This window comes from Halichoeres trimaculatus, unplaced genomic scaffold (assembly GCF_033239565.1).
Source record: "Halichoeres trimaculatus isolate MK-OKI-2021-1 unplaced genomic scaffold, fHalTri1.1 fHalTri1_scaffold_5, whole genome shotgun sequence".
Taxonomy (NCBI): domain Eukaryota; kingdom Metazoa; phylum Chordata; class Actinopteri; order Labriformes; family Labridae; genus Halichoeres; species Halichoeres trimaculatus.
Window position 1 is genome coordinate 6,876,874 of NW_027437183.1, and position 16,477 is coordinate 6,893,350.

A 16,477-nucleotide genomic window follows, 5' to 3' on the forward strand; every position below is an offset into this window, starting at 1 on the left:
GAAGCCTTCTTCTTCCACAGCTGGACCCCCTCCTATCACTCCCAGGGATCAGCCACACAGGATCCTGTCACTGTGTTTCCTCTTCTCCCCCGGGGACTTTGTTTTGGGAAAGAAGACAAGAGTTAGGTTCAAAGAGGAGAAGTAATATGAGATGATGGTCGGTCTGACAGGGCATGTGGCTTTATGAGACATCTGCTGTAAGGAGGAGAGGGTGTGTGACTAATCGATTCCTTCATTGATCTTTAATTAAAACATTTCTCAATCAGTTTGTGTCTCATTTACAGAAACGTAGCAGTGCAAAGAAGGTGAGTGTTGACAAAGTGCAAAGAGGTGACCTTTGTGTAGCATTTGTGTATTTTCTCGCTCAGTCTCTCAACAAAACCCTTCGTTTGACTGAAAGCTGTGAGCCCACACAAAGCCTGAGTATGAGTTCAAAGTCTTTCAACCAAAAAATGATCAGGTTCACTTCCCGTCCGACATGAGCACATCTGCTCTCATTTTAGACCGAGCAGGAGAATGCAGTGCTGATCGTAATGATGATATCTCTATGTAGTATTTATGCAGTTCTGTCTCGAGCACAGATAGGACCGTCAGTCATGCAAAACAAGAATACAAAAACAGTCATGGCATTTCAGCTTCTACTTCAATGCCCTCAATCTGCAACCCATGCGCCATTTACCACGGCCTGGAGCTTCTCCAAACTAAACAGGAGGAAAAACACGAGGCCGAGCGGCACGCTGGAAGCTCAGCTAGTGCCTCAGGTTTTCCTGATCGGGTCAAAAGAAGACTGTCAGCTCTGTGAGCAACATGTCTTCAAATCCTGTACTCTATCTTTATTTTTGTGGTGTTTAACATAGCTGGAGATTATGGTGTGAAGTCGGTGTGATCTGAGAAGGTTTAACAGGTTTGCTCTCGGGCTGTCGTCTGATCCAGTTTCTGCTTTTTCTCCCTGAAACACAAACAAAAAAAAAAAGCCAGGATGGAAACTTTTGATTCAAGAATTAACAATAGAGACCAAATAATAAAAATAAAAAACATCTTCATTTTGAGACAGTATATATTCAGCCTCTCAGACAGTACGTACTGCTGCATGATGGGAGCACGAGTGAAGTAATAGGAAACATTTCCCTCATCAAACTGGTTACAGAAATGTTGTCTGGTGACCTTGCTTCAGGTCAGGGATTATTCTCAGCTTGGTTCTTAATAAGAGCACTTTATTGCTCTTATTAATGGTGCCTTATTAAACTCATTCACTCATTAGACACTCTGAGAGAACAGGGGACATGAATGCAGAAGAGCAAGCCATCACCCAGGGTTTAAAGGGAGATTACGTGTTTCGAAAAAACAAAGCAAGATAATTTCATTACATGTTTCAAGCTTTTGTTTAGTTGTCTCTCATTTTAAACCATAGCACTGCAGCACGGCTCACAGGATGTCTTATGTTGTCAGAAAAAGTTTAAGTCTGACAGATTGCAGGTTGATGCGAAAACTCTTGAAAATTTTTCAGAATCCCGTGCTCCCATTTGGCAAGTGCTCTTTAAATTACCATACCCCCTCAATCATTTAGGGTCGCAAGAACATGCAAAGCAGCTCCTTAAAGAAGAAAATGAAAGCTCAAGTGTACAGAAATGCACATGCAACAACTTCCCAATCAATGATTAATGCAAGCTCATGTTACAAGTGCTTCCATGACTGTAACTCTTCGACCATTAGGACCTGCAAAAAAATTCAAGCGGTTACGTAAAAATCAGGCCTAGCACCAATTAGCATCCCATGCTACAGGCTGCTAAAAGCTGATATCTTGTGTAAACAATGCAACATTTCTGCATGGTTCCATGTATCAGTCCAAAAAAGACACTAGAATAGCACTTGAAGAGCGCAGACCTCCGCCAAGCATATTGTGATTGTCACCAACACTTTGGTCCTACTTTAATGTTATACTCCCTTTCAGCAGACTGTCTGCTACAATTTGGTGTTAGTTGCAGGTTTATACAATAATTTTTTACCTGACAGTGTTGAAAATGATGATGACATATTTCATATTCTGGATCTTAGTATCCAGAATATTGCCAGGATCTGGATCGTAGTTTTACATCTGTCAGAAATTATGGTGACCTTGTTTTGTATTGTTTTGCAAAGCAATCCGACCATTTATGGTGGAGTTATATACACATATGGTGAAAACAGCCCTATCTCACAATGATAAAGAATCCTTTAAAAAAGTCCCGGATCCAGACAGTGATCCAGATCACCTCCAAAATTTAATCACTTCTTCCGTATCCCATTTTGAACATTACCTGAAAATTTCATCAAGATCCGTTTGTTACTTTTTGAGTTATGTTATTCACAGACAAACAAACAGACATACAGACTAACGCTCCCAAATATATAACCTCCTTGGTGGAGGTAATTACAGGCCCCAGATACAAAGATATTAAAAAGATGAGAAAATGCTGTAGAAAAAGAACAAAAAAGTTTTGTAGTTTGTTAAACTTGCAGTCAGAGTTTTAACATTCCTCAGCCATTGTTGGAATTTTAAGTAAACTGTTAAAAATGCAGTTCGGGCATGTGGAGGTCTGTTTTTATTCAGCCCCCAGCTTTCATTTCATATCATATTAATTATGGCGCTGAAATGAATCATCATTGTAGTTAAAATCAACAATGGGTCACACAAAAACTGTGTAGAAAAAGAAAGATGGCAAGATACAATCTCGCTGTAATACAATCCTAGACCAATCAGTGATCTCTTGATAACAGTTGACCATCATTTAATACTTTTAAACAAATGTCTGCTTGTAAATTCAGCTAACAGTCAGGCTGTAAACAAAGAGTGTGTATGGAAATGAAATCTTGACGTGTAACCTAAAAATATGAAATTTGAGTTCGTCTGACTAGGATTAGTGCAGAGATTAAGATAACGAATCTAGTAATGAGGGAACAATTATCATAAGCACAAACCTTAATTTTAACAGTCGTGATCTTTTTTTCTAATTCTGGTTTGTTTTTGTGAAGTGTTGCAGCATTTTCCAGCAGCAGTGTTAGGATACAAGAGTGTCTTTACATTTGTTTCATCTCGATTCCTCCTCTCCTCTTCAATCTATTTTAAACCCCCAGCCAGGTTCAGACAAAGTCCCCCCCTCTACCTTTTTGATGTGTCATACAGCAGAAGAGTGGAGATGATGGTACACACACACACACACACACACACTAACACACACACGTCTTGAGGTGTAATGAGTTTCTTGCTCCTGTGGTGAGCTGCCAGCGGACCTGTTGAAACCTGCTGAGTAACCCTAGATGTGGAAAGTACCCGAGCAAGTCTGAGTCTCAGACGTGGGGCGCTGAGGCATTGGAGGCCTTGGATGTTTACCAGTCCTACACAAACACACACGTACACACACATTCTGAGGTGTGTAGTATAGCTGCTTCTTTCCTCCAGACACGCAAACACGATGTGAAATACAGTACGACCCCTGCTACTTCTATCCTGCTGTTAAAATCAGTGTGTCTGCACTTGTTGGTAGGTGTGTGTGTATGTTTGTGTGTGTGTTTGTGAACCACTAACTATAAAGGTGTGCATTAGTTTCTCTTTGCTACTGTATGCACTCTACGTTTCCAGGCTGTGTGTGTGTGTACCAGCATGTTGTGTGTGTGACATCACCTCCCTGACATCTGCAGACCTCTTGCCACTCTCCGTCTCTTTTTACACCTGGCCTCCTGTGATCAAGGCCTCCAGAGAGGGCAGGTGTGCTCCCTTCTTGCCCTCACATCTTTAAACATAGTAGTTTCATCACCCACAAGCCCCAAGTGCTGCTGGGAGGTGGAGGAGGATCTCGACTCCTGACATGAACCTTTTTTCCCCCTTGCTGGGATTATAGCGGGGGGAAAGCCCAGATGAAGTCTCAGAGTCCATAAAACAGGCCTTTAATTTGCGAGTGTACGCCCAGGAGCTAGTGAGGAGTTAGCCTCTGGTTTCCCTGGACTGAAGTCATAAGGAGGATCCCACAGGGTGAAAGTTTTATTTGGTTTGATCAGATCAAAAAGACAATTTATGCGTAAAAGCTGGAAGGCTGGGACATGCAGGAGATTTCAAACAGGCAGGTGGGTTTCACTGCTTTGTGTGTCTCTGCCTTTGTTGGCGCAGGAAAAAGGTTTTGACTGTTGGGAGGAAGTGGGAGGGGGAGATGACCTCTGGCTATTTGCTGGTTTTCACAGGATAAGTGCCTTCTTCTCTGACACCTCATCCATCCATTCAAAGACAGAATAAATGATATATGGGCACTTATTACTGGATACCTATGACAGATACCTACATCAAAGTTCTTTCTTACCAGGAACTCAGAATACAAAGCCAGAAAGAGGCCTGTGGAGGAAGTGAAATGCTGTTTTTACAGTGAGTGGTGAAATAATAGCTTCTGTGTTGAGTAGAGGAAAAAAAACACCCCCCCATTGGAGCTACAGAAAAAAAAGGCACCAAACCTTTCACATCTAACTGAGGCTCAAGTACATACCGGAAACACCCAGAAGTGGATGGATGGATGATCAACAGAATTATTCAAGGCTGGGTGAAGTAATGTTGCAAAAATGAATGGTCAGATGAGTGGGTGAAGGATGGATAATGGATTATAGAGGGTTTGTTTTTTTGAGGGGGATGGATGGATGGATGGATGGATGGATAGATGGATGGATGGATGGATGGATGGATGGATGGATGGATGGATGGATGGATGGATGGATGGATGGATGGATGATGATGATTACATAAATGAATGTGATAAATGGATGGATGGGTAGATTGATGATGGATGATGGATGGATGGATGGATGGATGGATGGATGGATGGATGGATGGATGGATGGATGGATGGATGGATGGATGGATGGATAGATGATTACATAAATGAATGTGATAAATGGATGGATGGGTAGATTGATGATGCATGGATGGATGGATGGATGGATGGATGGATGGATGGATGGATGGATGGATGGATGGATGGATGGATGGATGGATGGATGGATGGATGGATGATGATGATTACATAAATGAATGTGATAAATGGATGGATGGGTAGATTGATGATGGATGATGGATGGATGGATGGATGGATGGATGGATGGATGGATGGATGGATGGATGGATGGATGGATGGATGGATAGATGATTACATAAATGAATGTGATAAATGGATGGATGGGTAGATTGATGATGCATGGATGGATGGATGGATGGATGGATGGATGGATGGATGGATGGATGGATGGATGGATGGATGGATGGATGGATGAATTCTTTGTAGAGCGGTTGGGTACATTGGTCAATGAATGGATGGATTAATGAATGGATGGATGAATGGGTAGATGTTGAATTTAATTTTGGACGGATAGATGGTTGGATTGATGATATGATGAAGGATAAATATATGGATGATGGATGATGGGTGGATAATTCGTTGATTAATGAGTGGATGGATTGATAAATGAATGGATTGTTTGACGGGTGAATTGTTGGATGAATTAATGAACTGACTGATAAATGAACTGATTGCAGAATGGAAGGATAAAGTATGGATGGATGGATGGAGGTACATTGTCATAACTTTAAGCATTCTTTAAACTCAAACAGAAATAATCCACCCACCTGTCCTGTCTCCTGCTGTGCAGTTTGACCATTACTCCCATGGTGACCAGGGCAGAGAGGGAACCAACGGCGCCAAGAACAAACCCCACGTGATCATCTGTGAAGGTAACACCAGCTCAGAGTCAGACCCTGCTATTAGTCAAGTCTCCTTTCAAACAACCTCTTTATCATCCAGACGGCCTCATATCTGATCAACAGGAGTTCCAACATAGAGTCATTGATAATAAACGTAAAAAAAGGGAAAAACTAAAAACAGGAAAGATCGATCAATCAAAGCACCCAGAGGAGCAGATCAGTATCTGACAGTGGAGGATGGATCCACACTCAAAGGTAAGGTTGGGTGCAGCATCTGGAGTGAGTTGTAGGGTGTGGCTGAAAGTAACAAAGCATGCTCAGTCTGTTAACAAAAAGGATTAAAGAGCAAAAAAACAAGCCAATCAAGTGAGATGTACCTTTAGTTTAACTTTTTTAAACCAAAATCTGTTTGTCTGAATTTTTTAAACAGCGTCTCTAGGAATGACAAAATTACAAAGAGTGTTTAGTCATAACATCGTAATAAGTATTACAAGTCTTTGCAAATGACAAAGTCTTCATTTGATAGATTTTCTCAGGGCTCTCTTTTGACATTGTTTGAACTTGATTAGATACTTTTGTGATCAAATGAGAGCCTCTAAAACTTCCCTCAGGCCTTGGCAAATTCAGTTAACTTTTTTTCTTCTCTTTTTTTTTTTTTTTAAATCAATTTGACGTCTTTCATACGGTGTACTGAGCCAACAGGTTAATTTCTCTTTCCAAGGGAATCCAGCAAAACAAACACAGTGCGGTCACTCTTAGACGTATAACAGGTTATGTTTACATATGTCAGGTGCACACTGTAGGTGCTGGTCCTTTAAAATCCATCAGCTTTGGAACATCTAACACACACATACACAGAATCACAGGGAGATACACACAACGTGTACAAATACTCCCTGAAGTTTCTAAACTAATCAGTTCCACTAAACGTGTCCAGGCCTTGGATTCAGCAGCACTGGCATCAAGCTGCCGGATGCTGAAGGCTTCAGCGCCAGAGCGACAAGCTGCCCTGAGTATAATTGTACTGGGAGCATGTTGAAAACTGGCAGTCGACAAGCTTCAGCATTTACCTTTTCCTGTTTTCTTTTGGTTTGTTTGCAATTTTGGCCTCTTGCAGAACCTTAAAGCTTTATCATATCTTCACCAAACCCGCTCGACCAAAAAAAAAAGAAAAAAAGAAAAACCTTGTGGGAGCAATGTAACCTAATTTATACAAATAAATTTCCAAAATTTCACAGGATTTCAACAAGAGAGGCATACTGGCTAAGGAAATAAAAGCGGAATTAAAAAAATGAAAGGACAAAAATAATGGAAATCACAACAGACTCTTTTCAATTTAAACCTCTATTTATGTTTATATCTGTACAATAATAGATGAAACATGCCACTGTAAATAGTTTTTTTCTTATTTTGGAAGGCATTTTGCAACCCCCCCAGGGGTAAAGGTGATAGAAAAAAAAAGAAAAAACAGAAAATGAAACACCCATGGAGTACAATGCACATGAGGAATCACCTCATTCACAACCAGCCTGAAGCAAAGATGAAGCTAAAGGAGCTCCAAGCACAGCGAGTAAACACCTGACCCTAACCCTAACTCTAACTCTAACTAGCATCTCTTCACTGTCCACTGAAAAAAATATTTCTCCAAAATTGTTTTTCTCATACACTAACTTCAAAATAAACACAAATAACTGTGAAACTGCAATGAACTGGCGGATACTACAACCCTTGAGTCTTCTGGTTTATGTCTCATAACGTTGGTAAACAATTGATAGCAGATTGCTCTATGATTCCACACCACACATTACCCTAGCCAATGCTATTTTTAGAATTTCACCCTAAAATCATGACAATCTAAAGGCCTGTAGTCCAATATACCACACACATCAGCCTGTCTGTCTCAGCTCGAGGAAATCACAGCAATAATGAACGACTAGATAATTTGTTGCAAGAAATGATGCAGTCTTTTCCTGAAAAACTGATAAATTACAGAATAATCCTGACATTAAAAACCATCCTGCTAGGGAGAGACAGCAGGATGAGATCTGTGTTATATTTACACTCACTGGCTACTTTATTAGGCACACCTGTCCAACTGCTTGTTAACGGAAATTTCTAATCAGCCAATCACATGGCAGCAACGCAGTGCATTTAGGCATGTAGACATGGTCAAGATGATCTGCTGCTGTTCAAACCGAACATCAGAATGGGGAAGAAAGGTGATTTAAGGGACTTTGAACGTGGCATGGTTGTTGGTCTGAGTATTTCAGAAACTGCTGATCTACTGAGATTTTACCCAACAACCATCTCTAGGGTTTACAGAGAATGGTCCCCAAAAAAAAAATTAGTGAGCGGCAGTTCTGTGGGACAAAATGCCTTGTTGATGCCAGAGGTCAGAGGAGAATGGACAGACTGGTTGGACCTGATAGAAAGGCAACAGTAACTCAAATAACCACTGGTTACAACCGAGGTCTGCAGAAGAGCATCTCTGAACGCACAACACGTCCAACCTTGAGGCAGATGGGCTACAGCAGCAGAAGACCACACCGGGTGACCCTCCTGTCAGCTAAGAACAGGAAACTGAGGCTACAATTCACACAGCAACACCAAAACTGGACAATAGAAGATTGGAAAAACGTTGCCTGGTCTGATGGGTCTGGATTTCTGCTCCACATTCGGATGGTAGGGTCAGAATTTTGCGTCAACAGCATGAAAGCATGGATCCATCCTGCCTTGTATCAACGATTGAGGCTGCTGCTGGTGGTGTAATGGTGTGGGGGATATTTTCTTGGCTCACTTTGGGCCCCTTAGTACCAACTGAGCATGGTTTAAAGTCCACAGCCTACCTGGGTATTGTTGCTGACCATGTCCATCCCTTTATGAGCACAGTGTACCCATCTTCTGATGGCTACTTCCAGCAGGATAACGCTCCATGTCATAAAGCTGGAATCATCTCAGACTGCTTTCTTCAACATGACAATGAGTTCCCTGTACTCAAATGGCCTCCACAGTCCCCAGATCTCAATCCGATAGAGCACCTTTGGGATGTGGTGGAACGGGAGATTCTCATCATGGATGTTCAGCTGACAAATCTGCAGCAACTGTGTGATGCTATCATGTCAATATGGACCAAACTCTCTAAAGAATGTTTCCAGTACCTTGTTGAATCTATGCCACAAAGGATTAAGGCAATTCTGAAGGCAAAGGGGGTCCAGCCTGGTACTAGTAAGGTGTACCTAATAAAGTGACCAGTGTGTTGTCAGATTGAACAACAAACTGAAAACAAACTCTTTTTGTCACTGTGAGGCTGAAGTAATGTACTTAAAGACTTACAAAACCCTTCGAGATCACAAATTGTTTGACTAAGAAACAGAGTTTGTGGTCGAAAACACTTAAAGCAACCCTCTAAAGTCTCAAACTTTTGAAATACCTGAGCCCCCCATTGTTCAGTCCCAGAGTGTGTCTCCTGGAGAAATTGCAAACAGGTGATATCAATCAGGAATCCAAGACTGTTTTCGTAACCTCAACACGTCCACACACCAGAGACGCGCTCTTATCACTTCAGCGTTTCGTAAGATAGAGATGAGTCTTTTTGGCAATGCTGATATCATCTTAAAATAATTCTGCTCGTTCTTTCCTCCTTGGTAACAGCGTGTGTGTTTCTGCACTGAGCTACTGTTGTCATCTGATATGTGAATCTCCCCAACTGACTGACTTAATGTGATGGGTGCAAGTATTCTTGGAATTCCAACCACGTGTCGGATGGCAAACTCCAGACATCCAGCGTTTCATGTACAAACTCAACCAACGTGCGGTTTTTCAAACACACTTTAAAACTACAACGCTATGTAGAAAAGAACTACATCTTTTTTTTTCCACTCAAGAAGACAGTCAGAGATTCAACCCCTCCTGGAGGTCTTCATGAATACAAAGTGAACTCACAGCAGAGGCAACAGATGGGGGTTTGTTGTGGTCTGGGAACCCTCATGCCAGGTGTGTATTTCAGTCTTTTATCATGTCTGTTTTCACTTCATGTCAGTGTTTTCAAAAATAAAAAGCTTTTGCTTACTGAAAGGTAAAAATGTCCAGCTAAAGAGAGTTTGACTGAAAGGCACGCCTCTTAAGAATAAAAATAAATCTCACTCATAAAACCAGCAGGGCCCAGAAAGAGCAGCGAGTGTTTGTGGCACAAAGAAAACATCTGCATCCAATGGACATTCAGTTACAAATAAGCTCTCAAACTTCAAACAAAACATCTTGTCCTCATGAAGAGATGATGTTGGTACATATCTTTGATAGTTCTCTGCCTGTCCTGGAATAGATAGAGTGATAGATAAAGAAACTATTACTTCAATCATTCCTTAATCCTTCATTCAGTGCGACTTGGACTCAACATTGACTGCATTCAGCCTCAGAAGATGGAGAAGAGGACTCTGACTGATGCCACGATGAAAACTCTTCTATTTTTTCCTCAACTTTTTCAGTTCTGACTGGTGAGTCGTCTTAGGGTGTCTTAAAGGTCTTATTCTGAAATTACTTCCTCCAACACCCAGCAGATCAAACCTGTATTCTGATGATTACTTCATCCAAATAAAATGCAAAAACTCAGACTGGGAGTTGTGGTTAAAATGAAAAATAAACAATAATATCTTTACTACGGTAATCTACAATGAGAGATGGCATGACAAAGGTGTTAACTGGGGTTTAACTCAAATCACTCTGATTCTGGTGTTGCCTGGTTGTTCAGACAGCTGACTGAGTCACATATGCTGATCTGTGACCACAGGTAACCCGCTGTGCTTTTTGTGTAGAAAGTCTATCTAAAAATGTTTAACACCGATATAGAAAAGGACCAGACAAAGCAGTAAAATCACTTCAATCCAGTGTTGTGATGGTTCTGTCCGAGGTTTCTGCCCTTTAGAGGGAAGTTTTTCCTTGCCATTGTAACTTGCTAAATGCTGCGAAGTTCTGTACTCATGGTGGATTAAGATGAGATAAAGATAAGATAAGACTCCTTATCTTGTCTTGATGTTGGGTTTTTGTTAATAAAATTGTATTAACATTTACGGGTCTAGACCTGTAAATGTTTTTGTAAAGTGTCTTGAGATAATGCTTGTTATGATTTGGCTCTATACAAATAAAGATTGATTGATTGATTGATTGATTGATTGATTGATTGATTGATTGATTGATTGATTGATTGATTGATTGATTGTGATGTTGATTTCCAAAACACCTGTGACTCTGTTTCACATAAGCACCATCATCTACTGTCATAAGGACATGACTCTTGTCGAGGCTTGTTTTGGACAAAATACTTTTCATTGTTCAAGACAACTTTTCCCAGGATGCAAAGCGACAAGCTAATGCATTTGTTTGTAGCTACGTAGTGCTATTGTTTGAAACGTGACAACAATCAAATCATATTGCTTTTTTTTTTTTTTAGATTTTCTACTGTGCGCTCGGGAACACCTCATTCATTTACTCTGTTCAAGATTGCCAAACTTTCTCTTTCTCTTTGTTTACCTGATTGACTCACTGTATTCTTGTAATAAAAACTCCATTTCTTCCACTGAAAAATGTTTTTGTGATCTTCTCTCAGTTACACCGTGACCGCTAGCCAGGTTTATAGCTGTTTATGAGTGGTAAACATGTTCATTTCAAATTTGTTTGATGTGGTTTTCTATGAGGTTCCCCTACATTATGACGTAATCTATACGCTGCAGCCAAACGGGCCGTTCCATAACAGAACGTTAGGACTAATGGCCCTGTTTTTTTAATGACTGAATGTGCATCTGGGCCCAGAAGGCGGGCAGACTATCTGTTTAGTGTTCCTCACAGCACGGTGCATTGAGATGTGTCTACAATGTTAGTAAATCCTGGTGATTGACAGACTCTCAAGTTTGAACAGATGTAGTTTAGTCATAGATTTTTGGTCTGATTGGATTTGTGTTCTAGGAAAATCTGACCTGACAACTGCAACTGAGAAATAGGATTTAGAAATAACGAATTTTGGCATAGATAATCTCATTTTACAGCATGGATTATAAAGAGGAAAATATCTAAAATTAAGACTATTTCAACTTCACTTACAAAGGTCTTACAGTGTCTTTAAGTTCAGATGAGCTTCCTCATTAAAAGATAAAACTCATGACTAATGACTAATGGAGAAACAGAATTTTTTGTTAACCTGACAGGGAGTAAGGATTAAACATCCCCAAAACAGCAACAGAAATTGCCAAACTGAGTTGTTGGCATACCAACAGCTCCCTCTTCTATGCAAACTAAATTACTCTACACTGCTCGGCCTCATGGGGCATCTTAGAGAATACAGAACAGTAGAAATCTGAGTGAGGCTTTGTCTTGCACACCTTTTTCTGTGTAAACAGGAGCTGTCTCTTTTCTTTCAACCACCAAGGAACTCTTTTAACACAAAACTCCCATCAAGGAATGTTGTGATCCTGTTAATCATATGCATCTGATTCTTAACCGGGGCTAATAGTTTTCAGGGAGGTGGGACAAAGAGCAGCCAAGCTAGTGAACTCCATAACCTCACAGTTCTCACTCTCTGATGGCCATGTTTGTGCTCGGATCAAACACACTTCAAGGACTTTGTATCCCATCATTCCAGCCAAACATCGATCATCCGAACTCACCACACCCCTGTCTAAGGAGGATAAAACACACATTGACAAGTAAGGCAGCAGGTTATAATCCATGTCAAATAGGTGGGGCTTTCATTGATGGAACATATTCATACAGAGATTCACTTTTGACTGGAGGGACTTAGTGTCACCTCTGCTGACAGGCGCCAGTTCAAAAGCAGCTCATTAAAGTGACTCAGAAGAAGTCAAACTGGATGCGGCGGCATTTGTTGCGGGGCGGCACGCCGTTTTCATCTTAACAATGGCTACAGTGCTCTGATTGTTGTGTCAAGCCTCCACATCATGCTGTGGTGATTCATATAAGGGAGGAGGAAAAGAGGAGGAGGAGGGGATGTCTCCTGCCAGCTCTGTATTTAGTGTTGTTTACATGGCTAGAGGACACATTTGAATGGCGTAGGTAACAGCTCATGTGACACCTGCCATTGAGCTCCTCAGGTCATGTTGACGGTTGTTAGCCCTGATTTGTCTAACGAGAGTGTGGAGCAAGCGTGGTCGTTGCTCCATGGCTGAAAATGCCATCCATGCATAGGTAGTGCATCAGCTCTGTGGGCTTGTGTTTATCATTATGCACATGTGTAAACGTGATGTGCATGTGACAGTGGAAAAAAAAACAGCTAAAAGTAGGAATTTTACAACAAACTCTGTTGCGAAATGTGCAAACCAAAGATTTTAGTAGAGTTAGCTGCAGAAACATTTCTCCTGAATCTTTGCAGGACTCATGTGTAACATGCTCAGATGTCAAACAAACCCTGAGGGAGGGGTAAGAGTCTATGCATAAGGTAAGATAAGTGTTTCAATTAAAAATAGATCAGCAGTCCTGATTAGAAACTCAGCTTAATAAGAAACATTTCCAAACAGCTCTGCACTGCATAAAAAAGTCAGGAAACCCAAACATTTGCCTGAAGAAGGAATCAGGACGTATTGTGCCCAGCTGTGACCCAGTGGGTCGTTACTGAATCTGACATATGAAGTCTATTCATCCCTGATTACTATCAAGAGGAAGTGTTGTTTGCTGCTCTAACGAGAAAAAGATGGAGGATGGGGGTGAAGCCGTGAACATGGAGTTAGATTAGAAGGGAAGTGCTTCCCTCGAAGCCACACTCTTACAATTCCTAGAAACTAAAGGGACAATCTACCAGCTATTCAGGTAGTTAGAACACTGCGAATATTCAAAAATAATTACTGTGAATATTGAGTGCAGCTGCCTGAAAAGCAATCACCAAGAAAAAACTTACCCTGAGGAAAAAAAATAAAGAAAACCTAGATCATACTTTAAAAGTCCTTAACTCGTCAAATGATCGTAAATTGAATAAAAAACCTCGAGTAATGAACACTTCATGTTTTTTTGGATTTTATTGGTATGTGTTTCTCTGTAAACAACAACATTATCAACATATATTTGTTTGTGAATATCATGGAGCTAGCTAAATGCTAAAGCATCCAAGTCTTTGGCAAAATTCCCTTATGGGACAATATAGTGTTTGCTATTGGATTGTATCGTATCGTATTATGTCATATCATATCATATCATATCATATCATATCATATCATACTACATTATATTATACTACAATATATTATATTATATTATATTATACTGTATTATATTATATTATATTATATTATATTATATTATATTATATATTATATTATATTATATATTATATTATATTATATTATATTATATTATATTATATTATATTATATTATATTACATTATATTATATTATATTATATTATAATATATTATATTATATTACATTATATTATATTATATTATATTATAATATATTATATTATATTATATTATATTATATATTATATTATATTATATATTATATTATATTATATTATATTATATTATATTATATTACATTATATTATATTATATTATATTATAATATATTATATTATATTATATTATATTACATTACATTATATTATGTTATATTATATATCCCAGCACAGTGGTTCCCAAAGCAGGGGCTGCAAAATGTCTTTCAAAATCTAAAACTGTTAACGATTGTATATTTCATCCATTATTGTGGAAATATAAACAAATGTAGGGTTTAAAATTTGATATACAAGCATGCACATGGAAAAAGTTTGATCTTTTCTCCACATTTCTTCGTTAATGACCCCTGAAGTGACAAGACCAGGATAAGGAAGGTATCAGTGGAGGTATATCATTAAAGGAAACAGCAATATGTGCAGATAGGTAGTCTGGTTTTATAGACATCACACTCAGTATCTGTTTTTGTCTGTGAGCATCTCACCTGCATTGCTATTTTGGGGGTCACCGGCATTTGGGCACCACTGTTCTATACCACATCATTTTTTACCACATCTTGTTAGATCATATCTTGCTGAACTATACCCTAACACCTCATATTGTATCCTTTCTTATCTCACTGTGGTACGGCCTAGTTAGTATCCTTTTGTATTGCATCATATCTCATTTTGTTGTATTGTATCAAGCCAATCATGTGGTGTTGAATCATAATGTGTCATATAATGTATTTTTCTGTTCCTATGGGTGACATAAAAATACAATGTTCAAACCTTTATTCCCTACTTCTCTGAATGCTCTTCAATTCACTGTGAAATCAGCAGGTCTGATCAAAAGGTGATTCCACCAGCGTCCCTAATCGTCATGGGAACAAACTTCCAGACAAGATAAGGCTATCAGAGACTGTGGCATCTTTAAAATCTCTCCTTAAAACTAAATTTTATAGACTCTCTTTTATTTTAATTTTATATCTTTAATTTCATTCTAATTAAATGTAATGAATTCCATTTTAATCGATTTATCGACATTTTTCTCTTTCTTTATTTTCTTATCTTTTGCTGTCTACCTCCTTTCTTATGATTGGTCTTATTTATTAACATTTTTATTTGTTTATCCACCATCTGATTTTTTTTCTCCCTCTCTCATTGTTCTATATCTTTTTGATTCTTTCTTTTTTTGCCTGATGTGTTTCCTCTCTAACTTTCATTTGTTTTCATGTTGAAAATCCACCTGTCTAATCACGCCATGATGCTAATCTACGGCTCTGTTGTACATTTATTTTATTGTCTTCCTGAATCTTTGCTATGCATTGTCTGTCATATCCCTTTGTAAAACAAAAAAAAAATTATACAAATAAAGTTGTTTTTCTTATCAATACTATATTCTTGGATTTATAAAAGCAGAGCACTTTTTTGTGCTGATGACTGTTATTGTCAGGACTGCCTGTAAAGGATTTGAGATAAACTCACTGTTACAGGTTAAACAGAATCTAATCTCTTCTCTTGCAGTAGCTGTAGTGTGTATGAATAATAACTGATCTCTGTTCAGTTTTTTTTAAAGGTCTCTAAAATCCAGAATAAATCTTTATTATGAATACTGTGAAGAATGGATTCAGTGGGTCATACTGCCACCTAATGGAGACAGCTGATGATTGCAACAACAACCTGAGAGCTCACATTTGGGATGATGAATGAAACCATTAGAAAGACCCAGGTGCTTCTGATTTACAAACAGAAATCCCAGCCAATCCAGGATCAGAAGTTTATAGCTTTCTAGCTAATGGTCTGCATGAGGAGCCGAGCGCTGAGTCGATTGAATCTTTTCTTTCAAAGAGACCAGATGAGACGAAGAGCGCTCCCATAATCCCTTTCAGTTTTCATGGAGGACGCTGCCAATCACACTGAATACAAAACATGTGAGGAGTTACCCAGTGATGGGTTAGTAAGTAACACTATTTATGTTGAGCTCTTTCTGGTGTACTGAGCCAACATGTTTTACAAGGGAGTTAAAGGAAGAAAGAAAACAAAGTTCTCTGCAAATGGTACGGAAGATTATTCACAGAAACTCATGGGAGCTGTACGGCTTTGGATGCTTTGCCTTCATTAACTCTGAGAAGATACAGAAAGAATAATAATATTTTTTATCTTTTATTTAAAAGTTTTAAGTAACATACACAGCAGCAAAGCTGGAGGCTTATTGAATTTAGGTGTTATGAAAACAATTCAATTTGAAGAATGACGTAAATTTCACACAAGACATCAGTTCAACATCTGGGTGATGCTGGCAGGTTTTTGCTAATTCACTCAG

General features: G+C 39.1%; 1 protein-coding gene across 2 annotated transcripts in view; it reads right to left on the minus strand.

Annotated features, from left to right (window-relative positions):
• Nucleotides 1-16,477, minus strand: part of susd2 (sushi domain containing 2) — a 26,573-nt gene continuing 10,096 nt past the window's right edge. The window contains exons 13-14 of one of the 2 annotated variants that reach the window (XM_074670728.1): nucleotides 5,642-5,738; nucleotides 1-949 (exon numbers count right to left, since the gene is read on the minus strand). In XM_074670728.1, the coding sequence (XP_074526829.1) occupies nucleotides 898-949; nucleotides 5,642-5,738 (149 nt within the window). In that variant the 3' untranslated portion in view covers nucleotides 1-897. The remainder of the gene's footprint in view (nucleotides 950-5,641; nucleotides 5,739-16,477) is intronic. The other variant, XM_074670729.1, reaches the window with a different exon arrangement.